The sequence below is a fragment of the Ursus americanus genome, chromosome 6, assembly GCF_024610735.1.
Source record: "Ursus americanus isolate L20-20 chromosome 6, mUrsAme1.1.p, whole genome shotgun sequence".
Lineage (NCBI taxonomy): Eukaryota > Metazoa > Chordata > Mammalia > Carnivora > Ursidae > Ursus > Ursus americanus.
The window spans coordinates 83,409,747-83,426,802 of NC_142132.1; the positions used below are offsets into that span (position 1 = coordinate 83,409,747).

Sequence of the window (17,056 nt, forward strand, 5' to 3'; positions counted from 1 at the left end):
CAGGACAGTTACACAGTGTACTGTATTTTTTCCAAGAGGACTTAATACGGATAGAATTTGCCGCCAATGTGGATGGAAGCTTTAGAAACATTAAGAAATAAAAATTAAAAGGTGGTAGTTCTGAGTCTTCATAATGCTTAATAAAGCATACAGTAAAAAGTCAAAAAACACACACATGTCCACACTGCTTAAGCTCTTCTCCCGTTTGCAGCTAGCTGCCCTTCCCATGTTCAAAAGACAATGGGGAAAAAGCAGAGGCTGCAAATAACTTTGATGTTTTAAGTCAATCGATTAGGATATGTACAAGCTAGACTTAAAAAGAATTATTTTCTTGCATTACAGTTATTTTGTTAGTGACCAGTTCAAAAAACTGAAGAAGAGCTTAGCAGTGTGCACACGTGGTGCTATGAATATTTATTAAATTTAAAGATGGAGCACAATGTCATTTTTTTACAAGATTTATTTATATTAGAGAGAGAAAGATGCAGGGGGTGGGCAGGAGAGGGAGAGAGAGAATCTCCAGCAGACTCCCTGCTGAGCACGGAGCCGGACGCCGGGCTCCATCTCATGACCCTGAGATCACGACCTGAGCTGAAATCAAGAGAAGGACACAACCGGCTGAGCCACCCAGGTGCCCCAGCAAAATGTCATCTTTGCTATTTGGTTCAATCTTTCTACCTCTACCCTTTTTGGCTTGTGAAAACAGACTAGAAAACAGAAAAACAAAAAAAGCGCTATTTGCCAAAAACATTTACTTCGGAAGAACGTGTCACCACAAACTATTCTCACAACAGCAGCGAGGCCATGCAGGAGGCGTGGCTGCGCTTCCGGCCCTGGAGCAGCCCTTCGGCGGGAAATGAACTTCCGCGTTCTCTTGCTTCGACCCTGTCGCTGCACATGCTAACCCCAGAAATGACAGGACTCGTCAGCATGCTTGGATCAAGACGCACAGGGATTTCAATCTAAACGATTACTTTCTAAATCGCATTCGGATAAGGCACCTTTGTGCAAGACGGGCAGAATGGAGGAGCATCACCCGACCAGCCCTTCCGCCTCCTGCGGGAGCCAGGACTGGATGTCAGGCACCCAGGTGGGCAGCCGGTTTGTTTTTTAATCTTTGGAGAAAGTCCATCTACAACCTTGAGCTATTGTTGCTGTTGTTTTTTAAGTAGGCTCCACACCCAACGTGGAGCCCAATGAACTCATGACCCCGAGATCAAGACCTGAGCTGAGATCAAGAATGGGATGCTTAACCGACTGAGCCACCCGGGCACCCCCAACCTTGAGATGTTTTTAACTCTAGGGTAGAGAAAATCCTTTTGACTGTCTCGCTGACTTCAAACTCGGTCTTCCTTTTTAAAGGAAGCCTACTACCCAACGCTGTTTCTTCCAAAGTGGAATTTGCCTGATGTGGTGGTTGACCCTCACTCTGCACAATGGCATCAAAACCCAGGTAAAAAAGAGTTCCAACTAGAAAGGAAGTAACAGAAAAAGGGCACCATGAACACTAATGGGACTGGTGTGGGGCCCTGCTTCTAGGACTCGCACCCTCTCTCTTGCCCACCAGCAGGGGGCGGGGGGGGGGGGAGTTACCAAAAAAAAAAAAAAAAAAAAAAAAGCAGCAACTCTATGTCAGACCTAAATTCAGGGTTTAGCTTCAGATATGCGGAAACCAGACATTTCTAAAGATTCTCATCACCACCGAAAACTAAAACAAGTTCTTTACTTCCCAGGATGTACACTGAAAGTTCCAGCAACTGCAGTCACTGGGGCTCTTGGACCACAAGACCCTAATTCCTTCCTTTCTCCATCTTGCCCCTGGCTTTTGACCTTTCCCCACCCAAGGACGAAGCAGTATTCGAAAGGCAGAGGGAAAACCTGAGGGAAACGCTGAGACATTTATTTCTCATGAACAGGGTCTAATCAAAAAAGAGCAACAAATCCATTTTCCTTTGAAAATTATGTCTTGTGGTTATCTTCCCAGCACCCCCAAAGTTGGCTTCCCTCCACCGTACCCCGTGTTCTCCACTCCGAACACACTCTCACCACCCTGTATTATCACTGTGGCTTCGTCCTCCGCTGGACTGAGCTCCAAGGGCTGTATCACCACAGTCCCTACCACAGTCCCTTTCCATATGTTTACTGAATTTGATCGTCTCTCCTCCTCGGCAATGGATAATCACTACCCAATTGGATTTGCGCTAAACCCTGCCGCAGATAACAAGTGATGCTATAGAGTCAGTTACCGGGTTATAGATGATATTCTGCAGGTTTGCTAAGGACAACATCACGCTCTTCCACCTTATTGTTGATTGAGGTCTCTCTATGTAGGATCTAAGATTTTAAGCACGTTTCATTTACAGGCTTCCCAGATTGAAACTGATGCTCTTGCCCTGTGTAAAATTAGAACAGAGGGGAGGAAAAATTAGCATGCATCACTTTTCTTCATCCTAACTTTTCAATTTAAATTACAAATTATCTTGCTTATATTTACCAAATAATAGGATGCTATTACAATCAAAGATCTGACCCCCTTCTTTCATTGTGTACTTGTGCACTAAGTGATTCTGGATTATCAGTGCAGGACATAGTGACTGAAAATATACATCAGTAGAGAAGAGGGTTCAAAATGGCCACATAGGAAGCCCCTGAGCTCACCTCCTCCTACAACTACATGTGGAATATACCTCCTTTTAAAAGGGGACCTGGACACTCGATGAGCAGGGCCTCCACAACAAGACGCAGCACAAGACAGGCAGAAGGGGCAGAAATACAGTCTCGCTGATGGAAAACCCACACCCAGACATGGTACTGCACAGTCCACACAGATCTCAAAGGTATGGAAAATTCCCCAGAGGAGTGAGATTCAAGCTCACATCAGGCCTTACATCCTGCACAGGTGAGATGGCCCCAAAACAACTGGCTTTCAAAACCAACAGGGAATCACCCATTAAAAACTACAGAACTGTAGGGAAAGGAAAACCCATTCTTAAAGGGCCCGTGTGCAGACTCACTCGACCCAGAAACCAGCACAAAAATACCAGACAAAAAGCACAGAGACAACAGGTGAAGGAGACCCCTATTAACCTTGGAGCATCTGCTGGAGAGGGGACAGCTGGGTCCTCCCAGGGGACTGAAACACCAGCGCCAGCCGTTTTTGCTGTCTCACTCTGTCATGCTGATGTGCCCTCTAGACTGCTAATGTCAGGGGGTGCACATTGCTGAGAGCCCCATGCAACCTTGCGCCTCTGCATGGCCTTGCAGCCATCGGGGCGATAACCCTGCCCACCAGAGCAACAGGAGCAGGTGCAGCCGGTGCGACAGCCCGCAGGCGGGGGACAGCCCCTCCCAGCAGCACGCCCACAGTCGCAGCGCTGCCACAACAGGAGGGCACATGCCGCCTACGCCGGGCAGGGAGAGCCCTGGAGCAAAGTCTACGGTGGCCAGGGGGCGCTGTGTTTCTGTGCCCCACAGGACATCTACATAAAGCCACTCCTTCAGGACCAGGAGACACAGTGAACTACCTCATACACTGAAACACAGAGTTAGGCAACATGAGGAGACAGGAAAGTACGTTGCAAACAAAAGAACAACAACAAAGAATAAACAAAAAAGAAAGAAAAAAAAGAACAAGACAAAACTTCAGAAAAAGAACAAAACAGAGAGAAGCAATCTGCTCAATAAGGAGTTCAAAGCAATGATCAAAAAGGCGCTCACCGAACTAGGGAGAAGAAATGAGTGAGCACAGCGAGAACTTCAACAGACAGAAAATATAGGAAAGCACCGATCACAGCTGAAGACTATAACGGCAGAAATGAAAAATATGCTAGAGGCAATCAACAGCAGATTAGATACAGAAGAATGGATCAGAGATCTGGAAGACAGGGAAGTAGAAATCTTCCAAAATGAGCAGAAAAAAAAAAAGAATTTTAAGTACGATAGCATAAGGGACCCCTAGGACAACATCAAGTGTACTAACATTCACATTATAGGGGTCCCAGAAAAAGAAGAGTGAATGAAGGCAAAAAACTTTTTAAAGAAATAATAGCTGAAAACTTCCCAAATCTGGGGAAGGGAACAGACATCCAGGTCCAGAAGCACAGAGAGTCCCCCCAAAATGAACCTGGATAAATCCACATGAAGTCATGTTACAATTAAAAGGTTAAAAATAAAGTGAGAATCTTAAAAGCAGCAAGGGGGGGGGAAGGGAACAGCCCCCCCCCCCCCCGAGATTAACAGCTGATTTTTCAACAAAAACTTTTCAGGCCAGAAGGGAGAACCACAATATCTTCAAAGTGCTGAAAGGAAAAAACTTACAACTAAGAATACTTAACCCAGCAAGGTTATCATTTAGAGTTGAAGGGGAGATAAAGAGTTTCCCAGAAAAGCAAAAGCTAAGGGACTTCATCACCACTAAACAGGTTTTACAAGAAATAGTAAAGGGACTTCTTTAAGCAGAAAACACCATTACTAGAAGAAATATATATAAAAAACTCTCCCTGGTAAAGGCAAACATGTAGTACAGTAGTGGATCAACAGCAGAGAACTTTAGTATGAAGGATAAAAGAAAAAGTCATAAATCAACTCTATGTACAATAATTAGTCAAGGGACACACAAAATAAAGGTCAGATATGACCTTAAAAAAAATACACGGAAGGAGAGTAAAACTGTAGTGCCTTTACAACATGCTCCAACTTCTGCAGCACCACCTTGAAACAGACGGCTAGATACACAGGTTGTTACAAATGAACCACGAGCTAAAGCCGATAATAGATAAACACGCATAAAAGAGAAAGGAATCCAAACATTACAGGAAGGAAAGTCATCAAATCACAGGGAAAGAAAAGTACAAAATCAACCAGAAAACTAAAGACGAAGTGGAACGAATACACACTTATCAATAATTACTTTTAATGTAAATGGACTAAACGCTCATCAAAAGACTTAGGATGGCTGAGTGGATTTCAAAAAACAAAAACCCCAAAACAATAAGGTGGAGGATTGCTGGGAAGATGGTGGAGTCGGAGGACCCTCAGCCCACCTTGTTCCACAGATACAATTAGATAATACCCGTACTCGTGTAGAAAACCAGAAAACAACCTGAAGGCAGAACAAACTCCACAATGAAATGTAGAGAAAAGACCACAGAGAAGAGGGTAGGAAGGGTGGACGCGCAGTGAGGAGCTAAATGGACCACGAGCCTATCCACGGGAGGGAGGAATCCGCAGGCACAGGGAAGGGAAACAGACTATTGCACTGAGAAGACCACACAGGGAAGACAAATGCCCTTAACATTTGGCTTTGAAAACCAGAGGGGCTGAATTTTGTGAGTTTGTACAACCAGTGGGACTTAAAGCCTGGAATTCTAAAAATTAATGGGCCCAGCTGTGGAAGAGCCCAGAGGACGACAAGAAGCCCAGTCCTCGCCCTTAAAGAAAGAGCTCAACAAACAGCCTAGAGAGATACAGAACAGAAGCAGTAATTTGGAAAATGCCTGGGGCCACGGGAGGGAGATTTATTTACTAATCTCAGAGCTTGTCCCGGAGGGGCAGGGATCACTGGGATACTCCTCCAAGAAGAAAGAAACTGGCAAGCACCATTTCCCTCCCCCCACCACAGCATAAACACACAGCCACCTGCCCACCTGCGGGAACCAGTGCTGTGTTGACTTTCACTACCTAACTTGCTTCCATGGCTCCCCGCTCCCCAGCCTTCGGGAATGTACTGCTTTTAGCCAGGCGTGCTTCAGTTCGCGTCAGGACCTCTCCTATAGAAAACCAGCGGTGTGCCAACCTTGCTAACACTGTTGCCCCACTGCATCCCACTAGACCCCATGTTGCGGATCCACCCCCTCCAATACACTCTTGGATGGAGCCCATTCAAATCCGGGCCACAAGCCTGGCAGTGTGCAAGCAGCCCTGACAGGGGCCAGCACAACTCCAAACGATTACTGCGCCGGGGCGAGGGGAACATAACCACACACGCCAGTCTGACTGCCGACCCAGCAGAGGACTGAGGGCAGACATCTGCTCTGACTGCAGGTCCCACCCACCAACTAAAGCTTCGCAGGGAACAACACAGAGCACCCTGAAGTTTGGAGTTACTACATCTCTGGCAAATGCCTGACTCAACTCAAGCCCACAGCAGCCCAAGACTGGTCCGCTAATACCACAAGGACCAAACACTGCACACAGCAGACAAAGAGAGCCGCTGAGGATGAATGGACTGAAGTCAAAAGTGGTCAAAACCACACCACAGTGCGTGCAACACACACAGGATACACCCCTGGGCACCAGGTTCCAGTGAACAGGGGACACTGCACTGCAGGACACTACAGGAACAAGTCCTCATAAAGCCATGACTTTCAAGAACAGGAGACATAGGTGACTTTCCCAACCCAGAGAAACAGAGAGTTAGACAAAATGAGGAAGCAGAGGAATATGTTCCAAATGAAAGAACAGGACAAAACCACAGCAAGAGACCTAAGCAAAATGGAGATAAGTAATATGCCTGATAGAGAATCTAAAGTAATAATCATAAAGTACTCACTGGACTTGAGAAAAAAGTGGAGGACATCAGTGAGACCCTGAACAGAGATAACGAAAAACCAATCAAAGATGAAGAACACAATAAATGAAATTAAAAATACTCTCATGGAATAAACAGCAGGGTACCAAAGCAGAAGAATGAATCAGTGACCTGCAGGACAGAAAGTAATGGAAAGTAATCAAGCTGAGCAGATGAGAGAGAAAAAAAATGCAACATGAGAACAGACTCAGGGAACTCAGTGACTCCATCAAGCATAATATTTGCATTATAGAAATCTTAGAAGGAGAAGAGAGTAAATGGGGGGGGCAGAAAATTTATTTGAAAAAATAATAGCTGAAATCTTCCCAAATTTGGGCAAGGAAACAGACATCCAGATCTAGGAGACACAGAGATCCCCCAACAAAATCAACCCAAAGTGGTCCACACCAAGGCACATAGTAATTAAAATGGCACAAAAGTAGTGATAATGTGAGCATTTTAAAAGCCGCAAGAGAAGGGGAACTCCATGAGCCTATCAGCTGAGTCTTCAGCAGAAACCATGCAGGCCAGAAGGCAGTAGCATGATATATTTAAAGCACTGAAAGGAAAAAAATCTGCAGCCAATAATCTATCAAGCAAGGCTATCTTTCAGAATAGAAGAGGTAAAGAGTTTCCTAGATAAACAAAAGCTAGAGGAGTTCATGACCACTAAAACAGCCCTACCAGAAATGTTAAAGGGGACTAATTGAGTGGAAAGGAAAAACCATGAGTAAGAGTAACAAGTAGGAAGCACAAAAGCAGTAAAAATAAGTGTATCTGTAAAAATCACTCAAGCCATGCATAAAATAAAAGAATGTAAAGTATGATACCATATACCTAAAATGTGGGGACAGAGAACTGAAGAATAGGTTTAAACTTAAGCAATCATCAACTTAATGCAGACTGCTATATATGTAAAATGTTATATACAAACCTAATAGTAACCACAAATCAAAAACTAGTAACAGATATGCAAAAATAAAAGAGAAAGAAATCCAAGTAAATCATTAAAGAAAGCACACTTACCATTAGAGAAGGGAGCAAGGGTAGAATGTAATACAGAAGAACTATAAAAACAACCACAAGATAAGTATCAAATGGCAATAAATACATACCTATCAATAATTACTTGGAATGTAAATGGACTAAATTCTCTAATTAAAAGACAAAGGGTGAGGAGTGCCTGAGTGGCTCAGTCAGTTGAGCACCCGACTTTTGGTTTCAGTTCGTGTCGTGATTTCAGGGTCCTGGGACTGAGCCCGGCATTGGGCTCCACTCAGCATAGAGTACTTGTCCCTCTCTTCCCTCTGCTCCTCCCCCTGTTTGCACACGCCCACGCTTTCTCTCTCTCTCTAATAAATAAAATCTTTAAATCTTTAAAAAAAAATCTAAGATCTTTAAAAAATAATAAATTTAAATAAATTAAAAAAATAAAAGACATAGAGTGACAGAGTGGATTAAACACACACACACACACACACACACACACACACACACACACAAACAAGACTAGGGGTATCTAGCTGGCTCAGTCAGTTAAGCATCTGACCTTGGATCAGATCATGATCTTGGGGTTCTGGGATCAAGCCCACATCAGACTCCCTCTTCCTCTGCTTGTGCTTGATCTCTATCTCAGATAAATAAATAAGGTCTTTAAACACACACACAAACACATACACACACACACACACACACACACACACACACACACACACACGACCCATCTATCTGCTGCCTACAAAAGACTCATTGCAGAACTGTAGACATATGCAGGCTGAAAGTGGGGGAATGGAGAAATATCTATCATGCAAATGGATGTCAAAAGAAAACCAGAGTAGCAAAATAGACTTTAAAATAAAGACTATAACAAGAGACAAAGAAAGATACTATATAATCACAGAGGGAACAATCCAACAAGAAGATATAACAATCTTAAATATATATGCACTCAACATGGAGTACCCAAATACATTAAAAGGTTAATAATAAACATAAAGGAACTAATCGACAATAACACAATAATAGTAGGGGACTTTAACACCCCACTTATATCAATAGACAGATCATCCAAACAGAAAAACAAGGAAACAGTGGCTTTGAACAACACACTGGACCAGATGGATTTAACAGATATAATCAGAACATTCCATCCTGAAATAGCAGAATACACATTCTTTTCAAGAGTATACAGAACATTCTCCACAACAGATCATATATTAGGCGACACAACAAGCATCTATGAATTCAAAAAGATCAAAATCACACCATGCTATGAAACTAGAAATCAACCACAAGAAAAAAATGTGAGAAGAGCCAAATACACAGATTTTTAAATAACATGCTACTAAACAATGAATGGGTCAACCAAAAAATCAAAGAGGAAATAAAAAAATACATGGAGACAAATGAAAATGAAAACACAACAGTCCAAAATCTTTGGGATGTGGCAAAAGTGGTTCTAAGAGGGAAGTTCATAGCAATACAGACCTACCTCAAGAAGAAAAATAAAAAACCAAATAATCTAACCTTACACCTCAAGGAACTAAGAAAAAAAAAAAAACCAAAACCAGCAGAAGGAAGGAAGCAATAAGTATTAGAGCAGAAATTAGCAATTTGGAAACTAAAAAAATACAACAGATCAGTGAAACCAGAAGCCATCTCTTTGAAAAGATCAACAAAATTGATAAATCTTTATCCAGACTCATCCAATCAATCAACCAATAAATAAAGAGGATTTTAAAAAATCAGAAATGAAAGAAGAGAAAGAACTGACACCACAGAAATACAAAAGATTAGCAAGAGAATATTATGAAAAATTATATGCCAACAAATTGGACGACCTAAAACAAATGGATTAATCCTAGAAACACATAACCTACCAAAATTGAAGCAGGAAGAAATAGGAAAATTTCAACAGACCAATGACTAGCGATAAAATTGAATCAGAAATCAAAAAACACCCAACAAACAAAAGTCTAGGACAAGATGGCTGTGCAAGCAAATTCTACCAAACATTTAAAGAAGAGTTAATACCTATTCTCAAACTATTCCAAAAAATGGAAAAGGAAGGAAAACATTTCCATTCACATATGAGGCCATATATGAGGAGACTCACTTCAGATCTAAGGACATACACTGACTAAAAGTGAAAGGATGGAAAAATATATTCCACACAAATAGGAAAGAAAGGAAAACTGGTGTAGCAATACTTATATCAGACAAAATAGATTTTAAAACAAAGACTGTAACAAGAGACAAGGACATTACATAATGATAAAATCAACCCAACAAGATATAACACTTGTAAATATTTATTCACCCAACATAGGAGCATGTAAATATATAAAGCAAATACGAACAAACACAAATGGAGACATTAACAGCAACACAGTAACAGTGGGGAACTTTAACACCCCACTTACATCGCTGGATAGATCATCCAACCAAAAAATTACCAAGCAAACACTGGTCTTAGAAGATACATCAGACCAGGTGGACTGAATAGATATATATACAAAACATCCAATCCAAAAACAGCAGATACAAATTCCTCTCAAGTACACATGGAAATTCTCTAGGAAAGATCACACATAGGCCACAAAATAAGTCTCAATAAATTTTAGAAGACTTAAATCATATCAAGCAACTTTTCCAACCACAATAGAATGAACTAGAAATCAATTACAAGAAGAAGGAAAAAAAGAAACACAAACGTGTGGAGAGTAAAGAACATGCTACTAAATAACTAATGGGTCAATGAAAAAATCAACGAGGAAATAAAATCCCTTTAGACAAATGAAAACACAACATTCTAAAATATAAGGAATGTAGCAAAAGCAGTTCTAAGAGGGAAATTCATCGCCTAATAGAAATAGAACAAAAAGATAGAATAGAAATAGAATAGAAAAAAAAGAACAAAGTGCAAAATTAGTAAGAGGAAGGAGATAATAAATATCAGAGCAGAAATAAAGGAACGGAGATTTAAAAAAATAGTAAAGTTCAATGTAACGGGTTCTTTGAAAAGAAACAATATTGATAAACCTTTAACCAGACTCATCAAGAGAAAGACAGAGCCCAATAAATAACATCAGAAATGAAAGAGGAGAAATTACAACTGATACCATAGAAATAAAAGGATCATAAGAGACTACTACGAATGATTATATCCCAACAAATTAGACAACCTAGAAGAAATAGATAAATGCTTAGAAACATACAATCTTTCAAGATTGAATCAGGTAGAAATTGAAAATCTGAAGAAACCAATTACTAGTAATGAAATTGAATTTGTAACCAAAAAACTCCTAACAAACAAAAGTCCAGGACTAGAAAGCTTCACAGGTGAATTCTACCAAACATTTCAAGAATTGTTAATACCTATTCTTCTTAAACTACTCCAAAAAAACTAAAGAGGAAGGAATGCTTCCGCTCCAAATTCATTCTACAAGGCCAACTTTACCCTGATACCAAAACCATACGAAGACACTACCAAAAAAAAAAAAAAATTACAGGCCAATATCCCGGATGAACATAGATGTAAAAATCCTGAACAAAATATTAACAAACAGAATTCAGCAATACATTAAAAGGATCATGCACATGACCAAATGGGATTTATTCTGGGGATGCAAGGTTCTTTCAATAGCTGCAAATCATTTAATGTGATTTACCACATTAACAAAACAAAGGATGAAAATCATATGAACAGCTCAATAGATGCAAAAAAGCTTTGCTTAAATTCAATATCCACTTTTGATAAAAACTCTCAAAAAAGTGAGTAGAGAGGGAACAGCATAATAGAGGCCACGTATATGACAAGCGCACAGCTAACATCATACTCAACAGGGAAACGCTGAGAGCTTTTCCTCTCAGATCAGGAACAAGTCTGCCCACTTATGCCATTTGTATTCAGCACAGTATTGGAAGTCCTAGTCACAGCCATTAGGCAAGAAAAATAAATAAAAGCCATCCAAATTGGAGAGGAATAAGTAAAACTGTTGCTATTTGCAGATGACATACTATGTAAAAAAACCGTAAAGCCTCCACCAAAAAAACTATTAGAATAAATGAATTCGGTAAAGTTGCAGTATACAAAAATCAATATACAGAAATCAGTGCATTTCTATACAGTAATAATGAACTCTCAGAAACAGACATTAATAATCCCATTCACCATTCCATCAGGAATAATAAAGTACCTAGGAATAAATTTAATCAAGGAGGTGAAAGACCTGTAATCTCAAAACTGTAAGACACTGATGAAAGAACCTGAAGATGACACAAATAAATATAAAGATATACCATGTTCACAGACTGGAAGGATTAATATTGTCAAAATGTCCATACTACCGAAAGTAATCTACAGATTGAATGCAATCCCTATCAAAATACAATGGCATTTTTCACATAACTAAAACAAATAATCCTAAAATCTGTATGGAACCACAAACAAAAAACAAAAAACAAATAGCCAAAGCAATGTTGACAAAGAACAACAGAGCTGGAGGTATCACACTCCCAGATTTCAAAGTACACCACAAGGTATAGTAATCAAAAACAACAAACAGATCAATAGAACACAACAGCACAGAAACAAACCCCCGGTTACATGGTCAGTTTGTTTACAACAAAGGAGGCAAGATGGGGAAAAGAGAGTCTCTTCAATAAGTGATGTTGAGAAAACTAGACAGCTACATGCAAAAGAATGAAACTGGGCCACTTTCTCATACCATATACAAAAATAAACTTTAAATGGATTAAAAACTTAAATATAAGACCTGAAACCATAAAACTCTTAAAAGGAAACATAGGCAGGAAGCGCTCTGACATCAGTGTTAGCAGTATTTTTCTGGATCTGTCTCCTCAGGCAAGGACAACAGAAGCAAACATTAACAAACGGGCCTACAACAAAAGAAAAAGCTTCTGCACAGTGAAGGAAGCCATCAACAAACAAAAAGGAAACCCACCGAATGGAAGAAGGTATTTGCAAATTATACCCCAATAAGGGGTTAACATCCAAAATACATAAAAAACTCATACAACTCAGTACCAAACAATCTGATTTAAAAATGAGCAGAACATTATACACAACTAATAAATCATCGAACTTTAAACAAAAAGAAAATGAGAACACCTGAACAGACCTTTTTCCAAAGAAGGCATACGGATAAGCAACAGGCACAACATCACTCAACAGATGCTCAACAGCACTAATCAGCAGGGAAATGCAAATCAAACCCACAATTGAGAGGTCACCTCACAGCTGTCCGAATGGCTAAAATCAAAAGGACAAGAAATTACAAGTGTTGACAAGGATGTGGAGAAAAGGGAACCCTCGTGCGTTGCTGGTGGGAATGTAAATTGGTGCTGCCACTGTGGGAAACAGTATGAAGGTTCCTCAAAAGTTAAAAATAGAACTGTCATATGATCCAGCAACTCCACTTCTTGGTATTTACCCAAGAAAATGAAAAACGCTAATTGGAAAAGACCTATATAATCCTATGTTCATTACATTATTATTTACAATAGCTAAGATATGGAAGCAACCTAATGTCCATCATAGTCGAACTGATAAAGAAGATGTGGTTTATACATATAATGGAATAGGACTCAGACATAAAAAATAATGAAATCTTGCCATTTGTGACAAACATGGATGGATCTAGAGGGTGTTATGCTAAGTGAAACACGTAACAAAACAGAAACAGACTCATAGGTACAGAGGGTTGCCAGACAGAACAGGGGTGGGAGGGATGGAGAAAACAGGTGAAGGAAATGAAGAGGTACAATCTTCCAGTTATAAAGTAAATAAGAAAAGGGATATGGGGCGCCTGGGTAGCGCAGTCGTTAAGCGTCTGCCTTTGGCTCAGGGCGTGATCCTGGCGTTCCCGGATCCAGTCCCACATCAGGCTCCTCCGCTGGGATCCTGCTTCTTCCTCTCCCACTCCCCCTGCTGTGTTCCCTCTCTCGCTGGCTGTCTCTCTGTCACATAAATAAATAAAATATTTTAAAAAATTTAAAAAATTAAAAAAAAAAAAGAAAAGGGATATAACAGGGAATATAGTCAATAACAGTGTAACAATCTTGTATGGTGATGTCACCAGCTAGACCCCAAGACCTGACCTTTACTACCCACCTCCTTGTACCCATCAACGCTGGTCCTGCATTTTTCCTTAAGCTCTTCTTTCCAGCTTTTTTTTTTTTTTTTTAGATTTTATTTATTTAAGATAGAGCAAGAGTGAGAGAGAGAGAGCACAAGCGGGGGAGTAGCAGACAGAGCGAGAAGTGAGGTTCCCCACTGAGCAGGGAGCCCAGAACCCTGGAATCATGACCTGAAGGCAGATGCTTAACCCGCTTAACCTAGGTGCCCCTCCAGCTTAACTCAGGCAAAAGATCCTGTGGGCATAACATCCCAGGTTGGAAACAGAAACTACCCCTCAATCAATAATGACTGCCCAGGGGAAGAGCTCTGGTGGCCCTAAACCCCTGACTCAGGCCTGTACACATGGACCAAGGAGTGACCTCTGGAATAACCAACAATCACCTTTACCTCATTATAATACTAATGTAATATCAAGGAGGAGTGCAAACTTCATTTACGTAACAGCCAATTCACCCTTCCTGGGGGAGTCCCAGCTTTGCAAGTTACTCCCCAGGATCTCCTTATTTGATGCACATAAAGCTTCCTTTGTGGGACAACTCACCTGGGTGTAGTTTCTATCTCTGAGTCACTAAGGAGCAAACTCCTGTTGGTTCCGTTACAGTAACAGATGTTTACTACATATAGTCAATATCACTGTAACAATTTTGTGGTGATAGATGTTAGTTAGATTTACTGTGATCATCTCACAAGTAATGTATATAAACTTCATATAAATACTGACTCAATGTTACATCTGAAACTAATACAACATTATATGTAAATTATTCTTTAATAAAAAAGACACAAGTTTATCAGATCATGCAGTCAACTTAATAACAGTAAGAGGAAAGATGTTAATTGTCATAAGCTAAATTAGCACTACCTGTCCTTTATTTTTTACCACCCAAGTCCTGAAATTGCTCAAACAGAAATACAACCAAATAATAAATTTAGAATACATTCATAGAAAATATCTAACTTGGAATTTATTACTAAAAATACAATAACAGTAAATAGTCGTGTACAACTACCAAAGATATTCATTTAACTCTTGTCATCTGTACAGTAAGAATAAGAATAGCATTCACCTCACAGGTTCGTTCTGATTAAATGAATTAATAAAACAATGGAATAGTAAGTGCTTTATAAATTTTTGCCCCTATTTTAATAGAAGGCATTGCTCTTCCTCCTCCAAATTAAACAAGTCAAAAAGAAAAAAATCCAGGGCCGCCTGGGTGACTCATCGGTTAAGCCTCTGACTCTGGCTGGGATCCTGATCTGGACTCCCCGCTCAGCGGGCAGTCTGCTTGTCCCTCTCCCTCTGTCCCTCCCCTCAAGCTGTCTCTCTCAAACAAATCAATAAAAGCTTAAAAAACAAAACAAAAAAAATCCAATGCCTTGAATATCAATGATATAGTTTCCCTTGTGGCTTAAAAAGAAAAAAATTAACTATGGGGTGGCGGAGGACTGTGCGCGCTTCGCATCAGCCACAGCTTTAAAGATTGAAGTACTCCTCTGGGAGAAGACCCCATTCAACAGCTGCAGGAAGACTTCAGTCGTCAAGCAGAACTAAAAGAGAAACGAAAGGGAAGCTTCCCACATTCTCTTCCGCCAATTCTGTCATTAGACCGCACGCAGTAACCACATCTCCGAGTTTCTATTGAGAAAAACAAGGCACCGCATCCCTCTCTGTTCACCACCGAACCGTAACCCCAGCCTGTCATTAATTCGGACATCAGTCGAAACCTTAAAACGCTTCCTTCTGCTCCGAAAGTGCAGGAAGGGCGAGTACGAGCAGAAAGGAGGGACACAGAGATGCCATAGCCACATTCATAATTTACATCGTGAGCAAGAGTGACCCGTGTGAACCGAGCCGGCACGAAACCAGTCACTGCCCCAGTGTCCACGGGGACGCACGGGGACGGGGCCGGCTGTTCGCTCGCTTCACGAAAAGCCATCATCGTGTTTTAGGGTCAAAGCAACGGCGGCGGCCCTGGCACGCGAACTTTTTCACCCTGCAGTGACATGACTCTGCACGCTGAACTGCCGTGTTTTCAGAGCGCGGGAGCGCAGAGGATGGGGGTGGGGGCCGGCAGGTGCCAGGGCAGCCGGGGACCCGAGGCTCGGCCTGGGGGCCGGCAAGTGCCAGGGCAGCCAGGGACCCGAGGGTCTGCGGCGGGGCGGCCCCCGCTGTCCGCAGCCGCCGCCAGCAGGGCCGCCGCTCCCGCGCCCAGTCCCTCCCGGGAGCTTCCCGCCACCCCGCCCCGCGCGGCCGCGGGCAGGACCTGTGCGACCAGGGCGCCGACACGTCCCTGCCACCGACCTCCGGACTCCGAGACAGCGACGTCCGCAGCCCGTCCTCGTCTGGCGCTGCCCCGGCGAAGCGCCGCCGGCCGACTCACCCCGGGACTGGCGTCGCAGGTGCCCGGCGCACAGGACGCTTCCTCTGCCGCAGCGCGTTAAGCAGTAGCCCGGGATACGAGGGGACTACGGGAAGCCGGAGGTGTCAGCCCGCCTCCATTTCCTGGTTCGCGGGCCCCGCCTCTGCGTGCGGCGCGCGCTCGGGGCCCTGCGGGCTCGGGGCCCGGCTGCTGCGGGTCCCCCCGAGCGAGGCCTTCCGCACAGTCCCCGGGGGTGGGGCCGCGCCCGGCCGGCTGCGGGGCGGACGCAGAGGGTGCTTGACGAGTTCCCGAGCGCGTCCGCCCCGTCGTCGGGGGCCGGCGGGAAGGGCGGGGAAATGGGCTGGAAAGGAGAACACCGGTGCTCGCTCGGCTGCGCGCGTTTCCGCCCGCACGCCCCCGGGGCGTCGGTGGAGCGGTGCGGGAGCGGGCTGGGCCGGCTGCGGGGCGTCGGTCGGCTACTCCCACACGGGGCTGCAGCCGCCGCGCGCCGCCCGCCAAGTACTCCGCGTATTAGTTTTCTCCGTTATACGCCTCCCTGGGGAAGAACGCCCGCAGCCCCGGGCGCAGGCACGCGCGCTTCGACGAGCAGGAAACGACCGATTTCTCGGTCAAGGACCCACCCCGGCGGCTGATTCGCTGCAAAAACAGGGAAATGCAAATAAAGTTACGTCAGCCGCCCTGAACAGCTGGGGGCTTGCCCTCCGTTGGCCGTGAGGCACCGCAAAGATCCATGTTCCTACTTGTCTCTACTTGATTTTTATGCACGTTCGTGTCGAAGGACCTGTTTTTGGCGTCGCCACTTCGGGCTTTCTTTTCCGTGGCTTCGGTTTTTATTGTTTTTTTAATGGAGGGATTCATTACGAATCTCATACCAGTGAACACACGTTCCGATTTACTGTTCCTTTTCTCGCTTTCTCCTATCCATTTTCCAAGTTTGATTCACTC

At 43.0% G+C, this 17,056-nt stretch overlaps 1 protein-coding gene across 6 annotated transcripts in view; it reads right to left on the minus strand.

Annotated features, from left to right (window-relative positions):
• Positions 1-16,678, minus strand: part of LGALS8 (galectin 8) — a 36,361-nt gene extending 19,683 nt beyond the window's left edge. For 2 of the 6 annotated variants that reach the window (XM_087863182.1, XM_087863186.1), the window contains exons 1-2: positions 16,033-16,678; positions 2,247-2,393 (exon numbers count right to left, since the gene is read on the minus strand). In XM_087863182.1, the coding sequence (XP_087719308.1) occupies positions 2,247-2,288 (42 nt within the window). In that variant the 5' untranslated portion in view covers positions 2,289-2,393; positions 16,033-16,678. Of the gene's footprint in view, positions 1-2,246; positions 2,394-12,711; positions 13,550-15,994 lie in introns of all 6 variants that reach the window. The other 4 variants (XM_087863184.1, XM_087863185.1, XM_087863183.1 and 1 more) reach the window with 4 other exon arrangements.
• Between the last annotated feature and the right edge of the window lie 378 nt (positions 16,679-17,056).